This window comes from Acomys russatus, chromosome 31, assembly GCF_903995435.1.
Source record: "Acomys russatus chromosome 31, mAcoRus1.1, whole genome shotgun sequence".
NCBI classification, from domain to species: domain Eukaryota; kingdom Metazoa; phylum Chordata; class Mammalia; order Rodentia; family Muridae; genus Acomys; species Acomys russatus.
The window spans coordinates 14,159,596-14,177,945 of record NC_067167.1 but is presented as its reverse complement, the minus strand read 5'-3'; the positions used below and the strand labels follow the sequence as shown (position 1 = coordinate 14,177,945).

The window sequence follows — 18,350 nt, the reverse complement described above, 5'->3', positions numbered from 1 at the left end:
TAAAACAAATCTAGTTTCATTCATTTGGGGAATCTTTAAAATAATGATATAAATATATCATAATTATCACACATTACTATTTGCTTGTTTTATTTTTAAAACAGGCACAGGCTTATTGGCATATTTTAAAGTATCTTAGTTATATTTATTAAACTCTAGTGTCACACAGTTTGAACTTGAGAAATAAATGTCCAGGTACACAGAGAGTCTCTGTAAGTTCATACTTCAGAGCATACCCAGTTAACAGAAAGAGCTACTAATGGGAACAAAATAACATATTTACGCATACTTTAAACTTTATATAGGTATCTGTAACACAGTGTAGAACCTATGCAAAAAGGAAAATACTCCTCAGGCTTCGTAGTTTTCAGAACGTGGCACTACCTTACAGAGGAGTCCCCAGGCTCTCCTGCAGGCCTATTACTTTTTTTTTTTTTTTGGTTTCTCAAGACAGGGTTTTTCTGTGTAGCCGTGGCTGTCCTAGACTCACTTTGTAGACCAGGCTGGCCTCGAACTCACAGCGATCCGTCTGCCTCTGCCTCCCGAGTGCTGGGATTAAAGGTATGCGCAACCACCGCCCAGCTACATAAAATTCTTATGAACTTGGCTGTCTGAATATAAAAATAACTGGAAGACAGGTGCTACCAACTGACTGCAAGAGCAGAAAAGGCGTAAGAAACAGATGTAGCTTTGAAAAACAGCAAAGTAGAGTCACATAGTGAAATGGTAAATGTCCTCAATATTTGCTATAGGTATGTGTGTGTTTATATATATATATATATATATAATATATATGTGTGTTTATATATATCTCCAGTATAATAAATGTAATTATTAATGATGCCTATTAGTTATTGGAAAGACATGTAAATATTAAATATATTGCCTAAAAAGTAGTGCAATGTACATTTTAGAAAAATGTCTACTCAAATGGTTAAAATAAGCTTTAGAGCTTAAAAAGATAAAGGTTTGGTTATAGGCATACTCCATGTATTCTCAAGGCAGAGCCAAACAACTAAAAACACATCGACCCGACTGACTTCCACCGGTCCATCAGAAGACGTGAAGGAAACTTAATAATCACCAGTTCCCTTATTTTCTAGGCTATATTCTCCCAGAGTCCCCTTTTCTCCCACACTTGGATATGCTATGAAGTTGTGGACTTTTTCCTTTAGAACAACCAGTTCGTTCTGCATCTTCAATATGTTATTGTCATACTGAATTCCCTCAAGGGCTGTCTGCACCTCCATTATCTCCGACACCGCCCTCAGCATCTCCTCTTCTCCACGTTAAACATCTGTAGAGTCAGCTCTTCTATCTTCTTTTCTGTCCCAGTCAGATCCTGAGAGACTCGGAGAACAGAGTGGATTGCATTTTCTACGGCCGGCAAGTGGGCCTTGCACTCTTCAACTTTGGGTTTGTAGCTGGAAAGTTTATCAGTCAGCTCTTCATCCCTGGCCACGAGCGTGAGCTGTTCTTCTTCTAGCCTCTCGAGCGCCTTCCTGTCAGAGCCAAGCTGTGCCTCTACTCGTAGGAGATCTTCCTCTTCTTGCCTGCTCACGGTTCTCATGTTTCGTAGTGTGCTGTCTTCCAGATCTTTCACTCGCTCAGTGAGCAATTTTATTTCATGATCAGCTGAGTTAATTTCCATGGTAACTTGAGAATGTATGTGTTTTGCTTCTGATTTGAAACTGGTGGTATTGTCGCTCATTTCGGTCAGTGTTCTCGTCCAGAAATCTGTAACGTTCTGGAATTTCTCATTCAGATTTTGTATCCTTTGTGTGAGCATCTCTTCACTATCCTCAATGTCATGGATGGATCTGTGGAGGCCAGCTACTTCCTGTTCAAACTGGGTCATCAAAGCCATGGATGATGTGGCTTCCTGCAGGGCACTTTCAGTGGACTCAAGCTGCATTTACAACACAAAACAATCCCTGAGCTATTTAATCATTTTTATATGAGAGGAATATAACTTTAGCAGTCAGGGGAGTAATATATACAAGGTTTAGATCCTGAAGCTACATAAACTATCTGAGTACATCTGAATCACATTGACAGAAACATTTATTATTAATGCTTTAGGCAACTTTAATAGAGTAGCCCTATGTTAGAAAAACGTATAAGTGAGCTCATAATCCTAGTTATTTAACATGTCTTTTTCATGAGGGCATAGTCAAAAGAAATGATGTTAAAATTTTGGAAGTATAGGCTGGGTGTGGTGGGACACACATTTAATCCCAGCACTTGGGAGGCAGAGGCAGGAAGATTGCTCTGAGTTTGAGGCCAGCCTGGTCTACAAAGCGAGTCTAGGACAGCCAAGGCTACACAGAGAAGCCCTGTCTCGAAAAACAAAAAAGAAAAAAAAGTTTAAAAAAATTTATTAAATATAACATAGTTTCTTTTTTCATGACAATGGCGGTTAGAATACTGCAGCAATGACACTTCCCCTAAATCCTATTTTGGAGATTTCTGGATGAATTGTAATTATTGTTTTTGCTAACCTCTTGCAGAGAAAGAACTAGAATTGGATTGTAGAAGGGCAAAAATGAATTTCTAAAAAAATAATTGAGATGGGCTAGAGAGATGACTCAGAGGTTGAGAGCACTGTCTGCTCTTCCAAAGGTCCTGAGTTCAATTCCCAGCAACCACATAATGGTTCACAACCATCTATAATGAGATCTGGTGCCCTCTTCTGGCGTGCAGTCATACATCCAGGCAGAACACTGTGTACATAATAAAAATAACAATTTATTATGTACACAGTCTTCTGCCTGCTTGTACCCCTGCAGGCCAGAAGAAGGCTCATCATATATGAGATAATTTCATTTCTAGAACTTGGAGAAATAGAAAAGATGCAGTGTTTGCTCTAAAAGGGAATGTGGGAGATGAAAAAATTAATAGCTAAAATACCCAGCTAGTGTGTTGATGGACTCAGCACAGGGCCACAAGAAATGTTCAGAGGAGAGATAAGTAGTCAGGAGAAAGCTTAAAGTGACTAAAATCTGCCTCAAAAGAGTGATTAATTGGCCAGGTGAAGAGCCGAAAGCCCCAGATTCCTTCCAGGAAGAAACCATGTCTTATATTTTTTTGTTGCTATGCTTGTTTTTGTCCCAAATATCAAGAATTTAAGGAACATATTTCTTTTTTTTTCCACTTTTAATTTTTAAATGTTATGTGTATGAATATTCTGCCTCCATGAATGCATGTGCTCCAGTGTATGCAGGCTCAGAACAAGGCTTGGGATCCCCTGGAGCAGGAGTTATAGATGGTAGCGAGTCACCACGTGGGTACTGGGAATCGAACCTAGGTGCTGTGGGAGGGCAGCCAATGCTCTTAACCACTAAGCCATCTCTCCCGGGAACACAGAAGATGAGAGGCTGAGGGCAGAATGTGAAACAATGGAGACGTAGAACTCTCGAGGGAACTCAATACGGCAACAGCTCTCTGGGATTATCTGAATGAAGGATCTATGTAGCAGGTGAAACAATGTGATACACAGGCGATCGATGACACACGTATACCCGAACTAGCAATGAAAGAAGCCCACTCTGAGACGTCTAAAAGTCACTTTAACACACGCATGTAGCCACACCACAATGAGAAGTCCATTGGTTCACTGGATGGAGCTGAGCGCATCAGTCTTGGCAACAAGAGTTTTTACCCACTAAGCCATCTTGCTGGCCCCACATTATAATTTTATATCTAAGGATCAAACATACCTTTTGTTTGTTTGTTTGTTCTGTTTAGCCCTGGCTGATCTGGGGCTCCCTATGGAGACCAGGCAAGCTTTGAACTCACAGAGATTTGCCAGCGTTAGTCTCCAGCGTGCTGGGATTAGAGGTGTGGATAGTGGGGCCCAGCTGGAGCCACCACACCTTCAGTGCTTTCTAAGAACTAACCTGGACTAGAGGGAGAATGTTGCGAAGTAGGACAGTCACTTAGGAGTTAAAACAGGGACAGTTTACAGGTAGAAAAAGAAGCTTTGGCCCAAAGTAGGAGAGTGGTAGTTGTGAGGAGGGGAGCATCTACCCTATACAGGCTAATTAATAGATTACCTTATTTGAAATTAAGCTGATTTTACTCTGCAGTCCTTGAAGCTCGCTGCTTTCTATGTGCAGTAATTGGTACTGGCTTTCCACCTTTGCAAACTTTTCTGATTGCTGATATAGAAGCCTGGAAGAGAAAAAAAAAAAAAAAAAATAATGGCTATTGTGCACTTCCCGTGAGAGCAGTGTGCTTTCTCGGATGGCTGCTGCAGTATTTGTCAGATGACAGCCAGGTGGCCTACTGTGTGGGAGGGGACTGCATGCATGGCCTCTGTCAGGGAGAGAGGCAGAGCAGCAGAAGTACGAGAAAGAAGGGTTTCGGAAGAAGCCAGGGTTGAACTATTTGGAATAAAAACTTCAGTCTCTTCTGAGGATACATGCCAGTAGTTCAGTCCCTGGCACTACTAAGCAATCGTCCCCCAAACTATTGCCCAGGCAATGGTATGGATATTCATGCCTGTGATTGTATTATCATTCAGGGAGGTGGAGGCAGGAGGAGCATAGGTTCAAGGCCATCCTCCACCACACAGTAAGTCGAAGGCTTACAGGCCAACTGGGGCTACATGAGACTCTGAAGAGATGGAAATACAAAAGAGAGCCATTGTCAAAGTGATAGAACACATATGCAGAGCAGGGCGTAAAGACTTTGTATTTGATTATACTCAACAATATGCTAATAGGCATACACACTGTAGAGATTGGTCTCTGTAGGTGTCAGGAGGGCTCAGGGCATCGGGAGATAGCTGTGGTGACAAGTGCTTGTCCTGTAACCATAAGGATCTCAGTGTGACCCCGAGCGCCCACATAAAAGGCTGGATGTGGTGGTACACTTGCCATCCTGGAGCTGCGGACACAGAGACGAGAGGACTCCTGGGCTAGCTAGTTAGTCAGCCTACTCTAATGAGTGAGACGCAGATCTTAGTGGGAGACCCTGTCTCAAAAAACAGGGTTGCTGGCTCCTAAGGAATGACAGCAGAGGTTGACCTCTGGCCGCCCCCCGACATGCATATGCACCCACATGCACACTCAGGCACAAAGTAAAATTAGGGTGGAGGGTAGGAAGGGTGTTTATGTGACATGTCAAAGACACCAGGTTTAATCCCAGCACATGAGCAAACAAAACTGGAGCATTCTCTTCATCTGATAAGTAGTAAAGGGGAGGAGCCAAAAAAAAAAAAGCTATCCTTAGGCTACGGAGCTGGTTCAGTGGCTAAGAGCACTAGGCTGCTCTTCTAGAAGACACAGGTTTTATTCCACACCCTCATGGCAGCTCACAACTATAATTCCAATTCTAGGGATTCAATGCACTCATCTTGCCTTTGCTGGCACTGGGCATACACTGAGCACATACATGCAGGGAAAACACTCCAGGCTTTAAGATGCTTTACTGATTGAGTTAGCCAGGTACTTATCCTAGTCTTTGAAACAATAAGTGAGCACATTTTGTAGAGGATTTGAAATGAGTAGGCACAAAGGAAAGGTTTTACATCATTTTGTTTATCTACTTGAACTCCATCCTCTGGGCTCAGGAAAGGCACTTCCCACATTTTGTACACTGAGTCACCAAGTGCCTAAGTCACAGGATCTTTTTTCTAAAAAAATTAATTAATTAATTATGTATACAGTATTCTGCCTCCATGTTCACCTGCAGGCCAGAAGAGGGCACCAGATCACATTATAGATGGTTGTGAGCCACTATGTGGTTGCTGGGAATTGAACTCAGGACCTCTGGAAGAACAGCCAGTGCTCTTACCCTCTGAGCCACCTCTCCAGCCCCATGTTACAGATCTTGATTAGTGCTTGAGCATCTTCCCTACATACTGGAATCAATCGGCAGCTTTCAGGCACCCATGTCCGGGTCCCATTCACAGAGATTCTTATTCAGTCCGTCATGGACGCGGCTTGGCTACTGGCTGTTCTAACAGCTTCCCAGAGAATCCGCGTATGCAGCCAAGCTGAGGTTTACTTACCCATCATATTTATAATCCTTTCCCAGTGAAAGACAAGGATCCACGGAGACACTTCTCTGAGTGCAGCTGAGCTGTGCTTTGAACTTAACAATGGTCTCACTGGGCTAACTGCCTGTAAGACTGTGTAAAGCTAAATAAACAGTTACCGTGTTGGATGAAATAATATCTTTTGATGAAGCAGGCTAATGTACACCATATGAGACCCTTACAATCCCTGGTTATGGAGTTAGTAGAGATCAACTTCTTTTTTTGTGTGTATTAACTTTTAAATAAAACTTATATTAAAAAGCATCGTCTTCCTAATTTTTAAAGTTAGATGATGGTTAGACAATTCTTCCTCCCCCACTTTTTAAATCTTTTTTGTTGTTGTTGTTGTTGTTGCTATTTCTGGGCACCTAGAGCCTGAGGCATGCTGGGTGAGTACTCCATGCTGAGCTACATCCCCACAATTGCTTTTGTCTTATTATGAATTTTAAGTTTCCCCTCTCTTTCATAGCATAGGCTTATCACCCATAAAAATGAATTTTTTTTTGAGGCAGGGTTTCTCTGTGTAGCTCTGGCTGTCCTGGACTTGCTTTGTAGACCAGGCTAGCCTAGAAATCATAGAGATCTGCCTGCCTCTGCATTCCTGAGTACTGGGATTAAAGGTGTGTGCCATCATACCAGGCTAATTAATTAATTTCAATGACTAGTTTTAATCATCTATTATTTCCTGTGTCACTTCATGAATTTATTCTCATAAACTTATCCTACAGAAGAACAACTTTACCCAGAATACAAACATGATTATAGGAGACTATGAGTAAAATTGATCATTATAAAAATGCCTTACTAGCCGGGTGGTGGTGGCACATGCCTTTAATGCCAGCACTTGGGAGGCAGAGGCAGGAGGATCTCTGTGAGTTCGAGGCCAGCCTGGTCTACAGAGAGAGTTCCAGGACAGCTAGAGCTGTTACACAGAGAAACCCTGTATCGAGGGGGAAAAAAAAAAAGGCCTTACTGAGCCTGGAGAGATAGCTCAATTATTAAAAGTCCTTGCTGCTATTCCAGAAGACTCAAGACCCAAGTTCAGTTCTCAGCAATGATGTCTAGAGGTACACGCACGCATGCACGCACATGAGACAGTGCACAAGCCTGAGTGCTGAGGCTTTTTGGTTTTATTAGACATTTTAATATTGTCTACTGGTGGACTTTTCTTCAAATTCAGGCACTGAGCAATGTCGGGTTGGTGGAGGAAATACCTTTGATACTTTGTCCCTTCCCGCTTTAGGTTAGCCTCTCACCAGAGTAAGAGTCACCCTTCCTGCAAGTGGATAAGAAAAAGAGCAGCATGCAGCTGACTTAGTGCTAGAGTTGAAAAAAAATTTTTTTTTGGTCTACACAGTGCTGAGGAGCTCATAATGCATTCTATTTCCACCTGCATTTCATAAACATTAACTCACTTGAAATCAAGAAAGAGAATGTTTCATTTTCTAGAAGTCAAGAAAATATGCCAGGGGGTGGAGAGGTGGCTCTGACGTTAAAAGCGCTGACTGCTCTTCCAGAGGACCTGGCAACCACATGGTGGCTCACGACCATCTATAATGTGATCTAATGCCCTCTTCTGGCCTGCAGATGTACACAGAGCACTCATATATATGTAAAATAAATAAATAAATAAATAAATACAATCTTTTAAAAAATGTTAAAAAAAAACAACAGGTGTGGTGATGCATGCCTTTAATCCCAACACTCGGGAGGCAGAGGCAGGCAGATCTCTGCAATTCCGAGGCCAGCCTGGTCTACAAAGTGAGTCCAGGACAGCCAAGACTACAAGAAAACCAAAACAAAACAAAAAAAGAAAATAAAAAAGAGAGGAAGGAAAGAAGGAAGGAAGGAAGGAAGGAAGGCTGCTTGAGCCCTGAGGACCATGTCCTTAATCTGCATCAGGTTTATGTCCAAGGTGTTTCATTCTGTTTAACGAATGACAAGCATCTCCTGACAGGAGCAATCCCCAGTCTTCCTGTTTAGACGAGGATGCCAGAGACCTGAACTTGGAGGGATACAGCTTCTGACAGAGGAAAGGACCAATCCAGGCCTAGGGGGAGTCACTATTTCCAGAATCCTTAAAATTAATAATTTTAAGATTTTATTTATTTATTTTATGTTTGGGTGTTTACCTCTATGTATGTATATGTACCACATGTGTGCCTAGTACATGAGGCCAGAAGTAGAGGTCAGAAGTTATGGACAGTTGTGAGCCATTCTGTGGGTGCTGGGTACAGGACCTGCACCCTGGGCAAGAGCAGCAAGTGCTAACCACTGAGCCATCAAGCTCTCCAACCCTCTATTCCTAGAATTTGTTTTGTTTGTTTTGAGACAGGGTGGTCTCACTATGTAGCCCTGGGTGTCCTGGAACTCACTCTGTAGACCGAGCTGGCCTCAAGCTCACAGAGATCTGCTGCCTCTGCTCTGGGTTCTGGGATTAAAGGTCTTTGAACTGTGTCTATCTTCAGACATTGATCTGATTTTGGGTTAATACTGAGGGAAGGAAACATATCACACAGGTTAGGTGGTTAGACTACCTTGGCTCCACACTTTCTAGCCGTATAACCAACCATCTTGGACACATTACACAATTTATCTTTGCTATTGTTTCCTCATCTAGAAAGTAGGAATGATAACATCTCCAAGGGTTTTTGGAGAAATAAAATAGGTTCATATTTATAGGAGCACATAGAGCAATACCCAGAACAACGGTTCTCAAACTGTGGGTCATAACCCATTTGGCAAACTTGTATCTCCAAAGAGACTTACATTAGGATACACACCACTAGCAAAACTATACCAGGTGGCGGCGGCACATGCCTTTAGTCCCAGCATTTGGGAGGCAGAGGCAGGCAAATCTCTGAGTTTGAGGCCAGCCTGGTCTTACAGAGTGAGTTCTAGGTCAGCCAGGGCTATTACATAGAGAAACCCTGTTTCAAAAACCAAAAACAATGAACAAAACAGAAAACAACAGTAGCAAAATTAGTTATGAGGTAGCGATAAAGATGATTTTATAATTGGGGTCACCACGACAGGCTTGACCTTGGCATCTATTTTTTCTTTCTGGCCTGGCTTCCTTCCTTTATGAAAGGGAGGGTGAAACTCAGGGTTTTGTGAATGCTAGGCAAGTAAGCGGTCCTTAGTCCTTTCTTTTGGACCCCGCTGTATACTTTCCCATCTTGTACATGCCTATGGCTGCCTGCCTAAAGGATTTTGACTCCCTTCTTCTTGCACATGGTCAAAGCCCCTGAGCACTAAGTTGGACAAGAGGGTTGGTTTGATAAGAAACAAAGCAGGGAATAGGTGTACTGACCACCTCTAAGTCTCTATGGGACTAGGACTTTGGATTTTCTTTGCTGTCCCACAGGTAAAGTCTTAAAAGTGTTAGCTGTAGGGGAAAAGGACCCACAAGCTTAATTGGATTTCAGTAAAGACCTTCCAAAAGTGTTCCCGCTCCTTCACATCCACTGTGGTCTATCAAGTCCTCAAACAAATTTAGGACCCCGTGTTAATGAATGGCACACAGCACCACCTCTGAGTGAGCCATATGTGGTGGCGGACAGCTGACTGAGGGCTTTGAAATAAAGGATTTCTCTGCCTCGCAGAGACTTAACACTGAAAAAGAGCGAACAGTCATAGGAAGCATTTTGGCTCAATACAGGTCACTATTAGGGTTAGTGCCCATTTATCATTGTTTCATACCATCTACAGCTACCCAATGTCCAAGGAAACACTGACTATATTTCATTGTTTAAAAACAAGGGCAAGGAGCCTGGCGTGGTGAGACATGCTTTTAATCCCAGCACTTGAGAAGGCAGAGGCAGGCAGATCGTTTGTGAGTTCAAGGCCAGCCTGGTCTACAAAGAGAGTTCAGGACAGTCAGAGCTGTTACACACAGAAACTCGTCTCGGGAAACAAACAAACAAACAAACAAACAAGGGCAAGGCTGGGTGTTGGCCCATGTCTTAGAATCTGAGTATTTGGAAGGAGAAGTAGGAGGACTGTTATAAGTTTGAGGCTAGACCTCAGCCCTCCCCCCAAAAAACAGCCATGAATGGCACATGTCTTTAGCACCAGCAGCTGGGAGGCCTTCTTAGTGAGTTCCAGGCCACCCAGGGCTACATAGTATAAAACTCCATCTTAACAAAAGTCAGAACTCAAACCAAACCAAATCACCCACCCAGAACTAGAAAGTGTTTAAAGTATAACCCCTACTTTATACCACACTCTACTGGTACTATTAACAAAAGCATTAGAAATAGAGTTAGCTAATATATTAAAAGATTCATAGACATAGACAAAGTTATACTGGATGAGAGAAAAAAGCCCTGAATCCTATACTTGTTAAAAGAGCTTTTGGGGAGCTGGGAAGATGGCCCAGTGGGTAAAATGCTTGGCCCTCAAGCAAGTGGACCTGAGTTCCTATCTCCAATGCTCATGTGAAACTGGGTGTGACTCTGTCTACAACCCCAGTGCGTGGGGGGGGGGGGAGAAGGTTAGAGACAGCAGGTTCGATGGAACTCACTGGCCAGCCAGGCCAGCCAACCAGTGAGTTCTAAGTTCAGTGAAACTCTAGCTTAAAAAAATGAAGTATGGGGCTGGAGAGATGGCTCAGTGGTTAAGAGGGCCACCTGTTCTTCTAAAGGTCCTGAGTTCAATTCCCAGCAACCACATGGTGGCTCGCAACCATCTGTAATGAGATCTGGTGCCCTCTTCTGGCATGCTGGTGCACATGCAGGCAGAACACAGTATACATAATAATAAATAAATCTTTAAAAAAAAATGAGGTATGTGTGTGGGAGGTAACAGGCACAGGTGCTGATGTCTGGCTGCCATATGTGTACACCATGTACCTGCATATATATCACCCCTACAACCCCAAGCAGCTTTTATTATTATTATTATTAATTAATTAAATTTTTTTTCTTTTTTTTTTTTTTTGAGACAGAGTTTCTCTGTGTAGCCTTGGCTGTCCTGGGCTCACTTTGTAGACCAGGCTGGCCTCGAACTCACAGAGACACAAAAGAGACACCTAAAATGTCATGGAAGGTGGACACTCTGCTTTTTGCCAGCTTGTCCTCACTGTCACTGGCAAGTTCATGTATCCTGTTGCTAAGGCTTCTTCAGGGTTCCACTGTGGATGGAAGACCAGCAGCTCTCCAGGAGTCCCCCACAGCTCCAGTGCCACATTGGACTACTGAGGTATCCAGCCTCGTGGATCGATTGAGCAATTACTGGATTTGCTGTAAGGCGGCCATTGTTGGACTACCTGGACCATATCATGTAAGCTAGTTTAACAAACTCCCTTTAATATATATTCTCTCTCTCTCTCTCTTTCTCTCTCTCTCTCTTTCTCTCAGCAGTTCTGTCCTTTAGAGAACCTTAATACAGTGTAAATTCTTTTCTTTTTTCTCTTTGAGACAGAGTTTCTCTGTGTAGCCCTGGCTGTCCTTGAACTTACTCTGTAGACCAGTCTGGCCTCAAACTCACAGAGATCCACCTGCCTCTGCCTCTTTTTTTTTGTTTTTGTTTTTGTTTTTGTTTTTTTCGAGCCTGTGTAGCCTTGGCGTCCTGGACTCACTTTGTAGACCAGGCTGGCCTCGAACTCACAGCGATCCGCCTGCCTCTGCCTCCCGAGTGCTGGGATTAAAGCCGTGCGCCACCACGCCCGGCTCGCCTCTGCCTCTTTTATATAAGCGTCTTTAATTACATGAAAGCTTAAGCAACTGAAAATTCCATTAGGAAGACTCTCTGGGATCTGGCACTAAAGGTGTGCACCACCACAGCCTGGTAAAAGAGTGTATGTTCTTGCATGAGCCTGTGGAAGCCAGAAGTAGGCACTTTATTCCATGGAACTGGAATTACGGCAGGTTGTGAGTTGTCACATGGGTACTGGAAACTGAACCTGGGTCCTTTACAAGAGCAACAAGCACTTTCGACCACTGAGCCATCTCTCCAGATAAGGTATACAAGCCATGCCTTTGGGCAACTGTCATCTTCAATACTATCTAGATGTGGCGATTTGAATGAGAAAGGCTCCCATAGGCTCATTTATTTGAATACTTGGTGGAATTATCTGGGAAGGATTAGGAGGTGTGGCCTTGCTGGAGGAGGTATGTCACTGGGTAAGCTTTGCCATTTCCCAGTTAGCGCACTTTCTCTCTCTCTGCCTCTTGCTTGTGGGTCAGATGTACGTACTCTACTATTGCTCCAGTGCCATACCTATGTGCCATTGTGTTCTCCCGCCATGATAGTCACGGACCAACCCTCTGCAACTGTAAGCCCTCAATTAAATGCCTTTATAAGTTGCTTTGGTCAGGGCATTTTGTCACGGCAACAGAAAAGTAACTGAGAAAATAAACCTAGACTTTAGGGGAAAGAAGAGATGAAAAGTAATATACTTTTAGGTTTGTTACATATTTTGTACTTTCCAAACAAGCTTTCAAACGTTAAAGTAGGCACGCATTTGTTTCTCAGCAACAACGAACTCTTTTTTTTTTTTTTTTTTTTTAAGGGTGCAGCCATTTCACTCGTGTGATTTTTGGGGAAAGGTTGGGTGGGGGGCAAACCCATCCGCAAAGCTGCAGGGTGGATGGGCAGTAGTGGTTTTTAGCTGCGTGCAAACTTGTGTTGTAGGCGCTTCTTGGGGGACTGGTTCCCAAACTTTAGCGGGCAGCGACAGCAGCATGCTACTAGACAGAGTTAAATGAGCGCATTCAAGCAAAAGTGGGTCGGCTCGAGGTGCTAGGTGCCCACGCGAGGCCCGACCCACGACCTGGGGCATCGAGCACTTACCAGGCTAGGCCCAGGCTGGTCGCCAGCGACAGAAGGCTGAGCCCAGTGCGGGGGTCCGCCCAGCCTGCGCCGCCCCGCGCCTCGGGGTTCTTTCTGCTGTCGCTCCGCTTCTCCGGCTCGGCCGCACCCGCCTTGGGCCCCGGCTTTTTCCGGCTCTTCACCTCGGACATGTCTGGAACCCTGAGGATCTGGAAGCCTGGACGGCTTCACAAGGGTGTGTGTAGGGGGTGAGGATCGTGGGACGTGGCTGTAGCACCGTCCCCCTTTACCGGCAGTGCTCCGCCCCGCAAGCGGCTGGCCCTGCCTCCGTGTTCCGCAAGCACCCGGGAGCGCTGGGGAAAAACTCTTAACTCGCGGGCGCGCGCGCCGGCTGCGAGAACGCGAGGGGAGGGGCCGGGGGCGGGGCCGAGCGTGCCACGTCCGTCTGGGCGCGCGCCCGCGGCTAGGCCCCGCCCGACTGCGCGTGCGCAGACGTTCTTTCCGCCCCTGGGCTTGCGGGCACGCGCTGGGCCCTCCCGAGAGTGGCTCTGCGTGCGCGGGCCCGCGGGGCGCGCGCGCGGTCTGGGACTGGGCGGGCCCAAGCAGTGTTTGAGCGCTCCGCGGTCCTGAGGCAGAGACGGGGGAGGTAAGCCGGCGAAGCAGACGGGTCTCTCTGCGCCCCCAAGGGCGTGAGAGGAGGGGTCGCCCGAGAGAGGGAGAGGTGTGAGCCGTCAGTGACCAGCGACCATCCGAGACAGTCGCGGCAGCGTTCCGAGGGGCGTCCGCTTCCGGCCCGGGCAGCTCCCGCTGGATGGGGAAAAGCGGAGGCAGGAGTGGCCGTGCTTTTAGGTTCTAGGTTCTGGTACTTTCCCCCCCAGCCCCCCCCATTGTCCCCCTGTGCGTCCCGAGGCAAGCCTGTGGGGTCAGCCCATCTGGGTGACCACCCCTCGACACCGCTCGGAGGTCCCGAGCATCCCCCTGCGCCCTGAGGTGTCTGTCTGGACCTGCCCGGGGCGCGGGGGTGGGTCGCTAGAAGCCAGGCAGACCCCGAGGTGTCCTCACGCCGCCGTCGGTTATTAGCTTCTGACCCTCCCCGGCTGCTCTTCCGAGCACAGCTCTGGTGCAAAAGCTCGGGTAAGTAAGTGTACCGCCTCGCTCTCGCTCTTCCCCGACGCCCTGCAGGCCAGTTCTTTTTGCAAGTTCTGCTGCGGCTCCCAGGGACTGAGGATCGAGGAACCCAGGATATTTTGGTAATAATCACCCTGCTCCTGTACCAGGAAGAGAAATTATCTAAGGAGGAAGTAGACCACTATTACTGTTTTCCGGGACAGACAGACTTAGACTTTATTTTGTGGTTCTGTTTCTTGCAGCAGTTTGACTTTCTCTTTTGAGAGGTGTGGCACACGCAGAGGTTGCCCAGTTTTTCAGTTTGTGTAAAGTTTGGAAAAAGTTCTTTAAAATTTATATATTTGAGTTTAATAAGGCTAGAGAGAATGGGCACTTAGTTGCCAAACAGTGTTTCTGCTTAATTATTACACATAACATAAAGTCCTTTTTTGTCATAATGAATTTAACAACTGCTAGTTGAGAAACCTTTAAGTGACTAAAATTGTTAATATTAAAAAATGATAGTCTTGTTTCTGATCATTTCTTTCTTCTTTGTTTTATTTATTTATTTTTCTTAGTTTCGCTGTAGTCCTGGGCATTTTGTGAACTTGGCAAGCACAAACAAATGCCTTCTTTTTTATTATTCTTTTGAAGTTGAATGATACTCGCCGTTTTGCATGCTCTAAATTACAATGTGCTTATCTCTGGTTTTGCATTTCAGATAGTTACAATCTGATTATCCCTATTTTTGTTTTACTAGATTGTAAATTTCTTCAGGGATATGAGTTAATATTCTGTAGTCTCAGGATGGGCTCAGTATATTGAGGGCTGAAACTATACAGCACTAGTGGTAGGTAGTTTGCCCACCACACATAAGAAGGCAGTAGGTTCAAGCCCCAGCACACACTCATAACCACGTATTGAAGGGAGGCTTAAGCCTGTTTAAGACATTCGCACTTTACTACATTGCATGGAGTTCTGTCAGTGTTTTTAGAACTTTCGAGCATTCGTAGCTGAGCTTTATATCCATGAAAAAAGATTTCATTATATTGTAGGGAGGTTGTTAGGAAGTGAAACTGTCTTTCTGTAAAGAATATAATTTATTACCTTGGTCCGAGAAGTGACATCAGAGGGAGTTTCCTATGCTTCTGTGAGTATGTGCTTACTAGTGAAGATGTGGGGCTGACGTCTACTTTGAGAACTCAGTATCAGCAGTGCCACTCCGTTTTAGGGTGGATAAGGGAGACAATTCAAAACGTCAGGACTTAAGTCTGATAACTTTAAAAGAACCTCAACCTAAGAAAAGAAATTTTTACTGTAAAAAATAGCAGTATGTATTGAAAAAATGATAACACTTTGTAAAATTACAAAGGGAGAAAGCTAAAATCTTACTATATATATTCTCCTAAACACTTGGATTAACAAACTTTTAAGCATCTTCTGATACATTTATGTGATATAACACATTTCATGTTATTTGGGGCTTTATTTCTCTTTTTCAAATCAGCAGTGTCAAAAACATCTTTTCTTGCCAGTATATGTACTGCATAGAGATATATGCCATAAAATTTTAAGTGGCTATGTAATGTTCCATTTTTACTTATAAACCCCAGTTAGGAAATGATTTAAAAAAAGTCTTGTCTTCCTTATATTTCTTGATTACCATTGAAGTTACACATTATGTTTCTTGTCACAGCAAATGTCTTGGTCCTATGCCTGCAGCTCATGCTTGACAGCGAAGAGAAAAAAAAACCCGAGGGACAATGGACGCCAAGGCCCGGAATTGTTTGCTTCAACATAGAGAAGCTCTGGAGAAGGACATCAAAACATCCTACATCATGGATCACATGATCAGTAATGGCGCGTTAACAGTCCGAGAGGAAGAAAAAGTGAAAAGTCAGGTAAAGCCGCCCCCCCCCCCCAGGCATTCTATACTTCTTTAAAACTCTTCAGACACTTTCAGAACATGCCCCAGTCTCCGCTAATTTGTGTTGTAAACATACTCACTGCTGTATTCTTACACTGTTTAATATTTTTCAGGCCACTCAATCTCAACGAGCAGCTACTTTAATTAAAATGATAGTTAACAAGGATAATTGTGCCTACGTTTCCTTCTACAATGCTCTGCTACATGAGGGCTATAAAGACCTGGCTGCGCTTCTCCACAGTGGCCTTCCGTTTGTTTCTTCTTCCAGTGGCAAAGACACAGATGGTGGAATAACTTCATTTGGTTTGTATCCCTGATACCTTGTGGCATATTGCCATGCTCGTGGCTGTCCTGCTTACAGGTCTGATTGAGTGAAAGCGTGCATGTGCAAAAGTATTTTAAGTTCAAGCTTAATATGTATTTGTGTCCGTGTTAATACGTTTTCTTCTTGCCCAGTGAACTATTTGTTGTGATGTAGTGGCCTGTGTATCTTAGAATTTAGAGCTAGTGAGAACGTTTGTAGCGCCATGATTATTTTTATTTGTGTGTTTATATAGAGTTTTTAGGACGGGAAAAAGATCTTTAGGAATTTATATTCTTTTAAAAAAAAAAAAAGGTTAATTTTATGTGCATGTGTTACCTGCATATATCCCCATACACCATGTGTATGTCTGGTGTCCTCAGAGGCCAGAAGAGGGCATTGGATCTTCTGGAACTAGGGTTACAGACAGTTGTGAGATACTGTCTGGGAATGGATCCCAGCTCCTCTAGAAGCGCAGCCAGCACTCCTTTTTATTTAGTATTTTATTTATTTATTTAATTTTATATTTTAATGTGCATTGGTGTGAGAGTGTCAGATCCCTTGGAACTGGAATTAACAGACAGTTGTGAGCTGCCGTGTGGGTGCTGGGAATTGAACCCAGGTCCTTTGGAAGAGTAGCCAGTGCTCTTAACCACTAAGCCATGTCTCTAGCCCCCTACTTTTTTTTTTTTTTTAAAGATTTATTTATTTATTTTATGTGTATGAGTACTCTATCTGCATATATACCTGTACACCAGAAGAGGGCATCAGATCCTAGTATAGATGGTTGTGAGCCACCATGTGGTTGTTGGGAATTGAACTCAGGACCTCTGGAAGAACAGACAGTGCTCTTAATTGCTGAGGCATCTCTCCAGCCCACAAGTCTATATATTTTGAAAGAATTCCATAAACATTGTTCCTTTTACATTCTGTCCCTGTTTCCTTTTTTTTTTTTCCCCCCTGTGGTTTTTGGGATAAAACCTATGACCGTGCACATACTAAGCAAATTTAGCCACTGAACTTTACCCTTCTTCTTCCCCAGAATTTAACATAAGACAAAAGAGGTTGGAGGGTCGGGGACTACTAGTGTGTCCAAGGCAGGAGTAGATGGAGACTTCCTTTGTGGGTAGCATTCTGGAAGAATACATGCTTTGTGTTCTGAGGCACAGGATCTGTGAGGTTCATATTCTAGTCATATTTAGAATTTCGTCTTGAAAAATTTGAGGCTAAGACCTCAGCCTTGCTTGTCTGGGTTTTTGTGGGAGGATTCCTCAGAAGCAGTTGTTCCAAAGTTGAGTTCATTCCCACTCGGTCCGCCTTTCAGTGAGGACGGTGCTGTGTGAAGGCGGGGTACCACAGAGGCCAGTCGTCTTTGTTACCAGGAAGAAGCTGGTGAGCATGGTTCAGCAGAAGCTCTGGAGGCTGAACGGTGAACCCGGGTGGGTCGCCATATATGGAATGGCAGGCTGTGGGAAGTCTGTGTTAGCCGCGGAAGCTGTCCGAGATCACTCCCTCTTAGAAGGTAATTGTCGCTGTCACGTGAGTGCCGCTTTTTAAGACTTTGCTTTTATTTTGACACTGGAATTTTTTTATTTATTGGTGCTTTTAGGCATTCCCGTTGCCGCTGGTAATAAAACTGCCACAAATTTAGTGACTTAAAGCAACACACGTCTCTTGTCTTAGTTTTGTTGTTGTTGTTGTTTGCTTGATTTTTTAAAAACTAGGTTGGAATCAAAGTGTTACAACTGCATTCCCTTGGAAGTTCTTAGGGTGCTATTGCTGTGAGGAAACACCATGACCCAAAGCAACTTGGGGAGGAAAAGGGAATATACGGCTTCTGCTCTCATTTCTCTGTTCATCACTGAAGGAAGCCAGGACAGGAACTCAAACAGGGCAGGAACCTAGAGACAGGAGCTGATGCAGAGGCCATGGACGGGTGCTGCTTACTGGCTTGCTCCTCATGGCTTGCTCAGCTTGCTTTCTTATAGAACCCAGGCCCACCAGCCCAGGGGTGGCACCACCCACAACGGGCTGGGCCCTCCCCCATTGGTTACTAATTAAGAAACTGTCCTACAGGCTTGTCCACAGCTCTATCTTATGTAGATATGTTCTTAATTGAGGTTCCCTCCTCTTAGATGACTTTAGCTTGTGTTAAGCTAACATAAAACTATTTGTCACATGCCTATATTTGTTTGGTA

General features: G+C 44.3%; 2 protein-coding genes across 2 annotated transcripts in view; one reads left to right on the top strand and one right to left on the bottom strand.

The window, feature by feature from the left end:
* Positions 1 to 1,073: 1,073 nt before the first annotated feature.
* On the bottom strand, positions 1,074 to 13,198 carry Ikbip (IKBKB interacting protein). Its single transcript, XM_051173020.1, is given in 4 exon segments — positions 1,074 to 1,283; positions 1,286 to 1,909; positions 4,056 to 4,173; positions 12,839 to 13,198. Coding segments are annotated over 4 exon segments (1,122 nt in total). The 5' UTR covers positions 13,009 to 13,198.
* Positions 13,199 to 15,627: 2,429 nt separating this feature from the next.
* The window catches only part of Apaf1 (apoptotic peptidase activating factor 1), a 74,529-nt gene continuing 71,806 nt past the window's right edge, over positions 15,628 to 18,350 (top strand). The window contains exons 1-3 of the mRNA XM_051172775.1: positions 15,628 to 15,825; positions 15,965 to 16,154; positions 17,477 to 17,674. Coding sequence (XP_051028732.1) covers positions 15,688 to 15,825; positions 15,965 to 16,154; positions 17,477 to 17,674 — 526 coding nt within the window. The 5' untranslated portion in view covers positions 15,628 to 15,687. The remainder of the gene's footprint in view (positions 15,826 to 15,964; positions 16,155 to 17,476; positions 17,675 to 18,350) is intronic.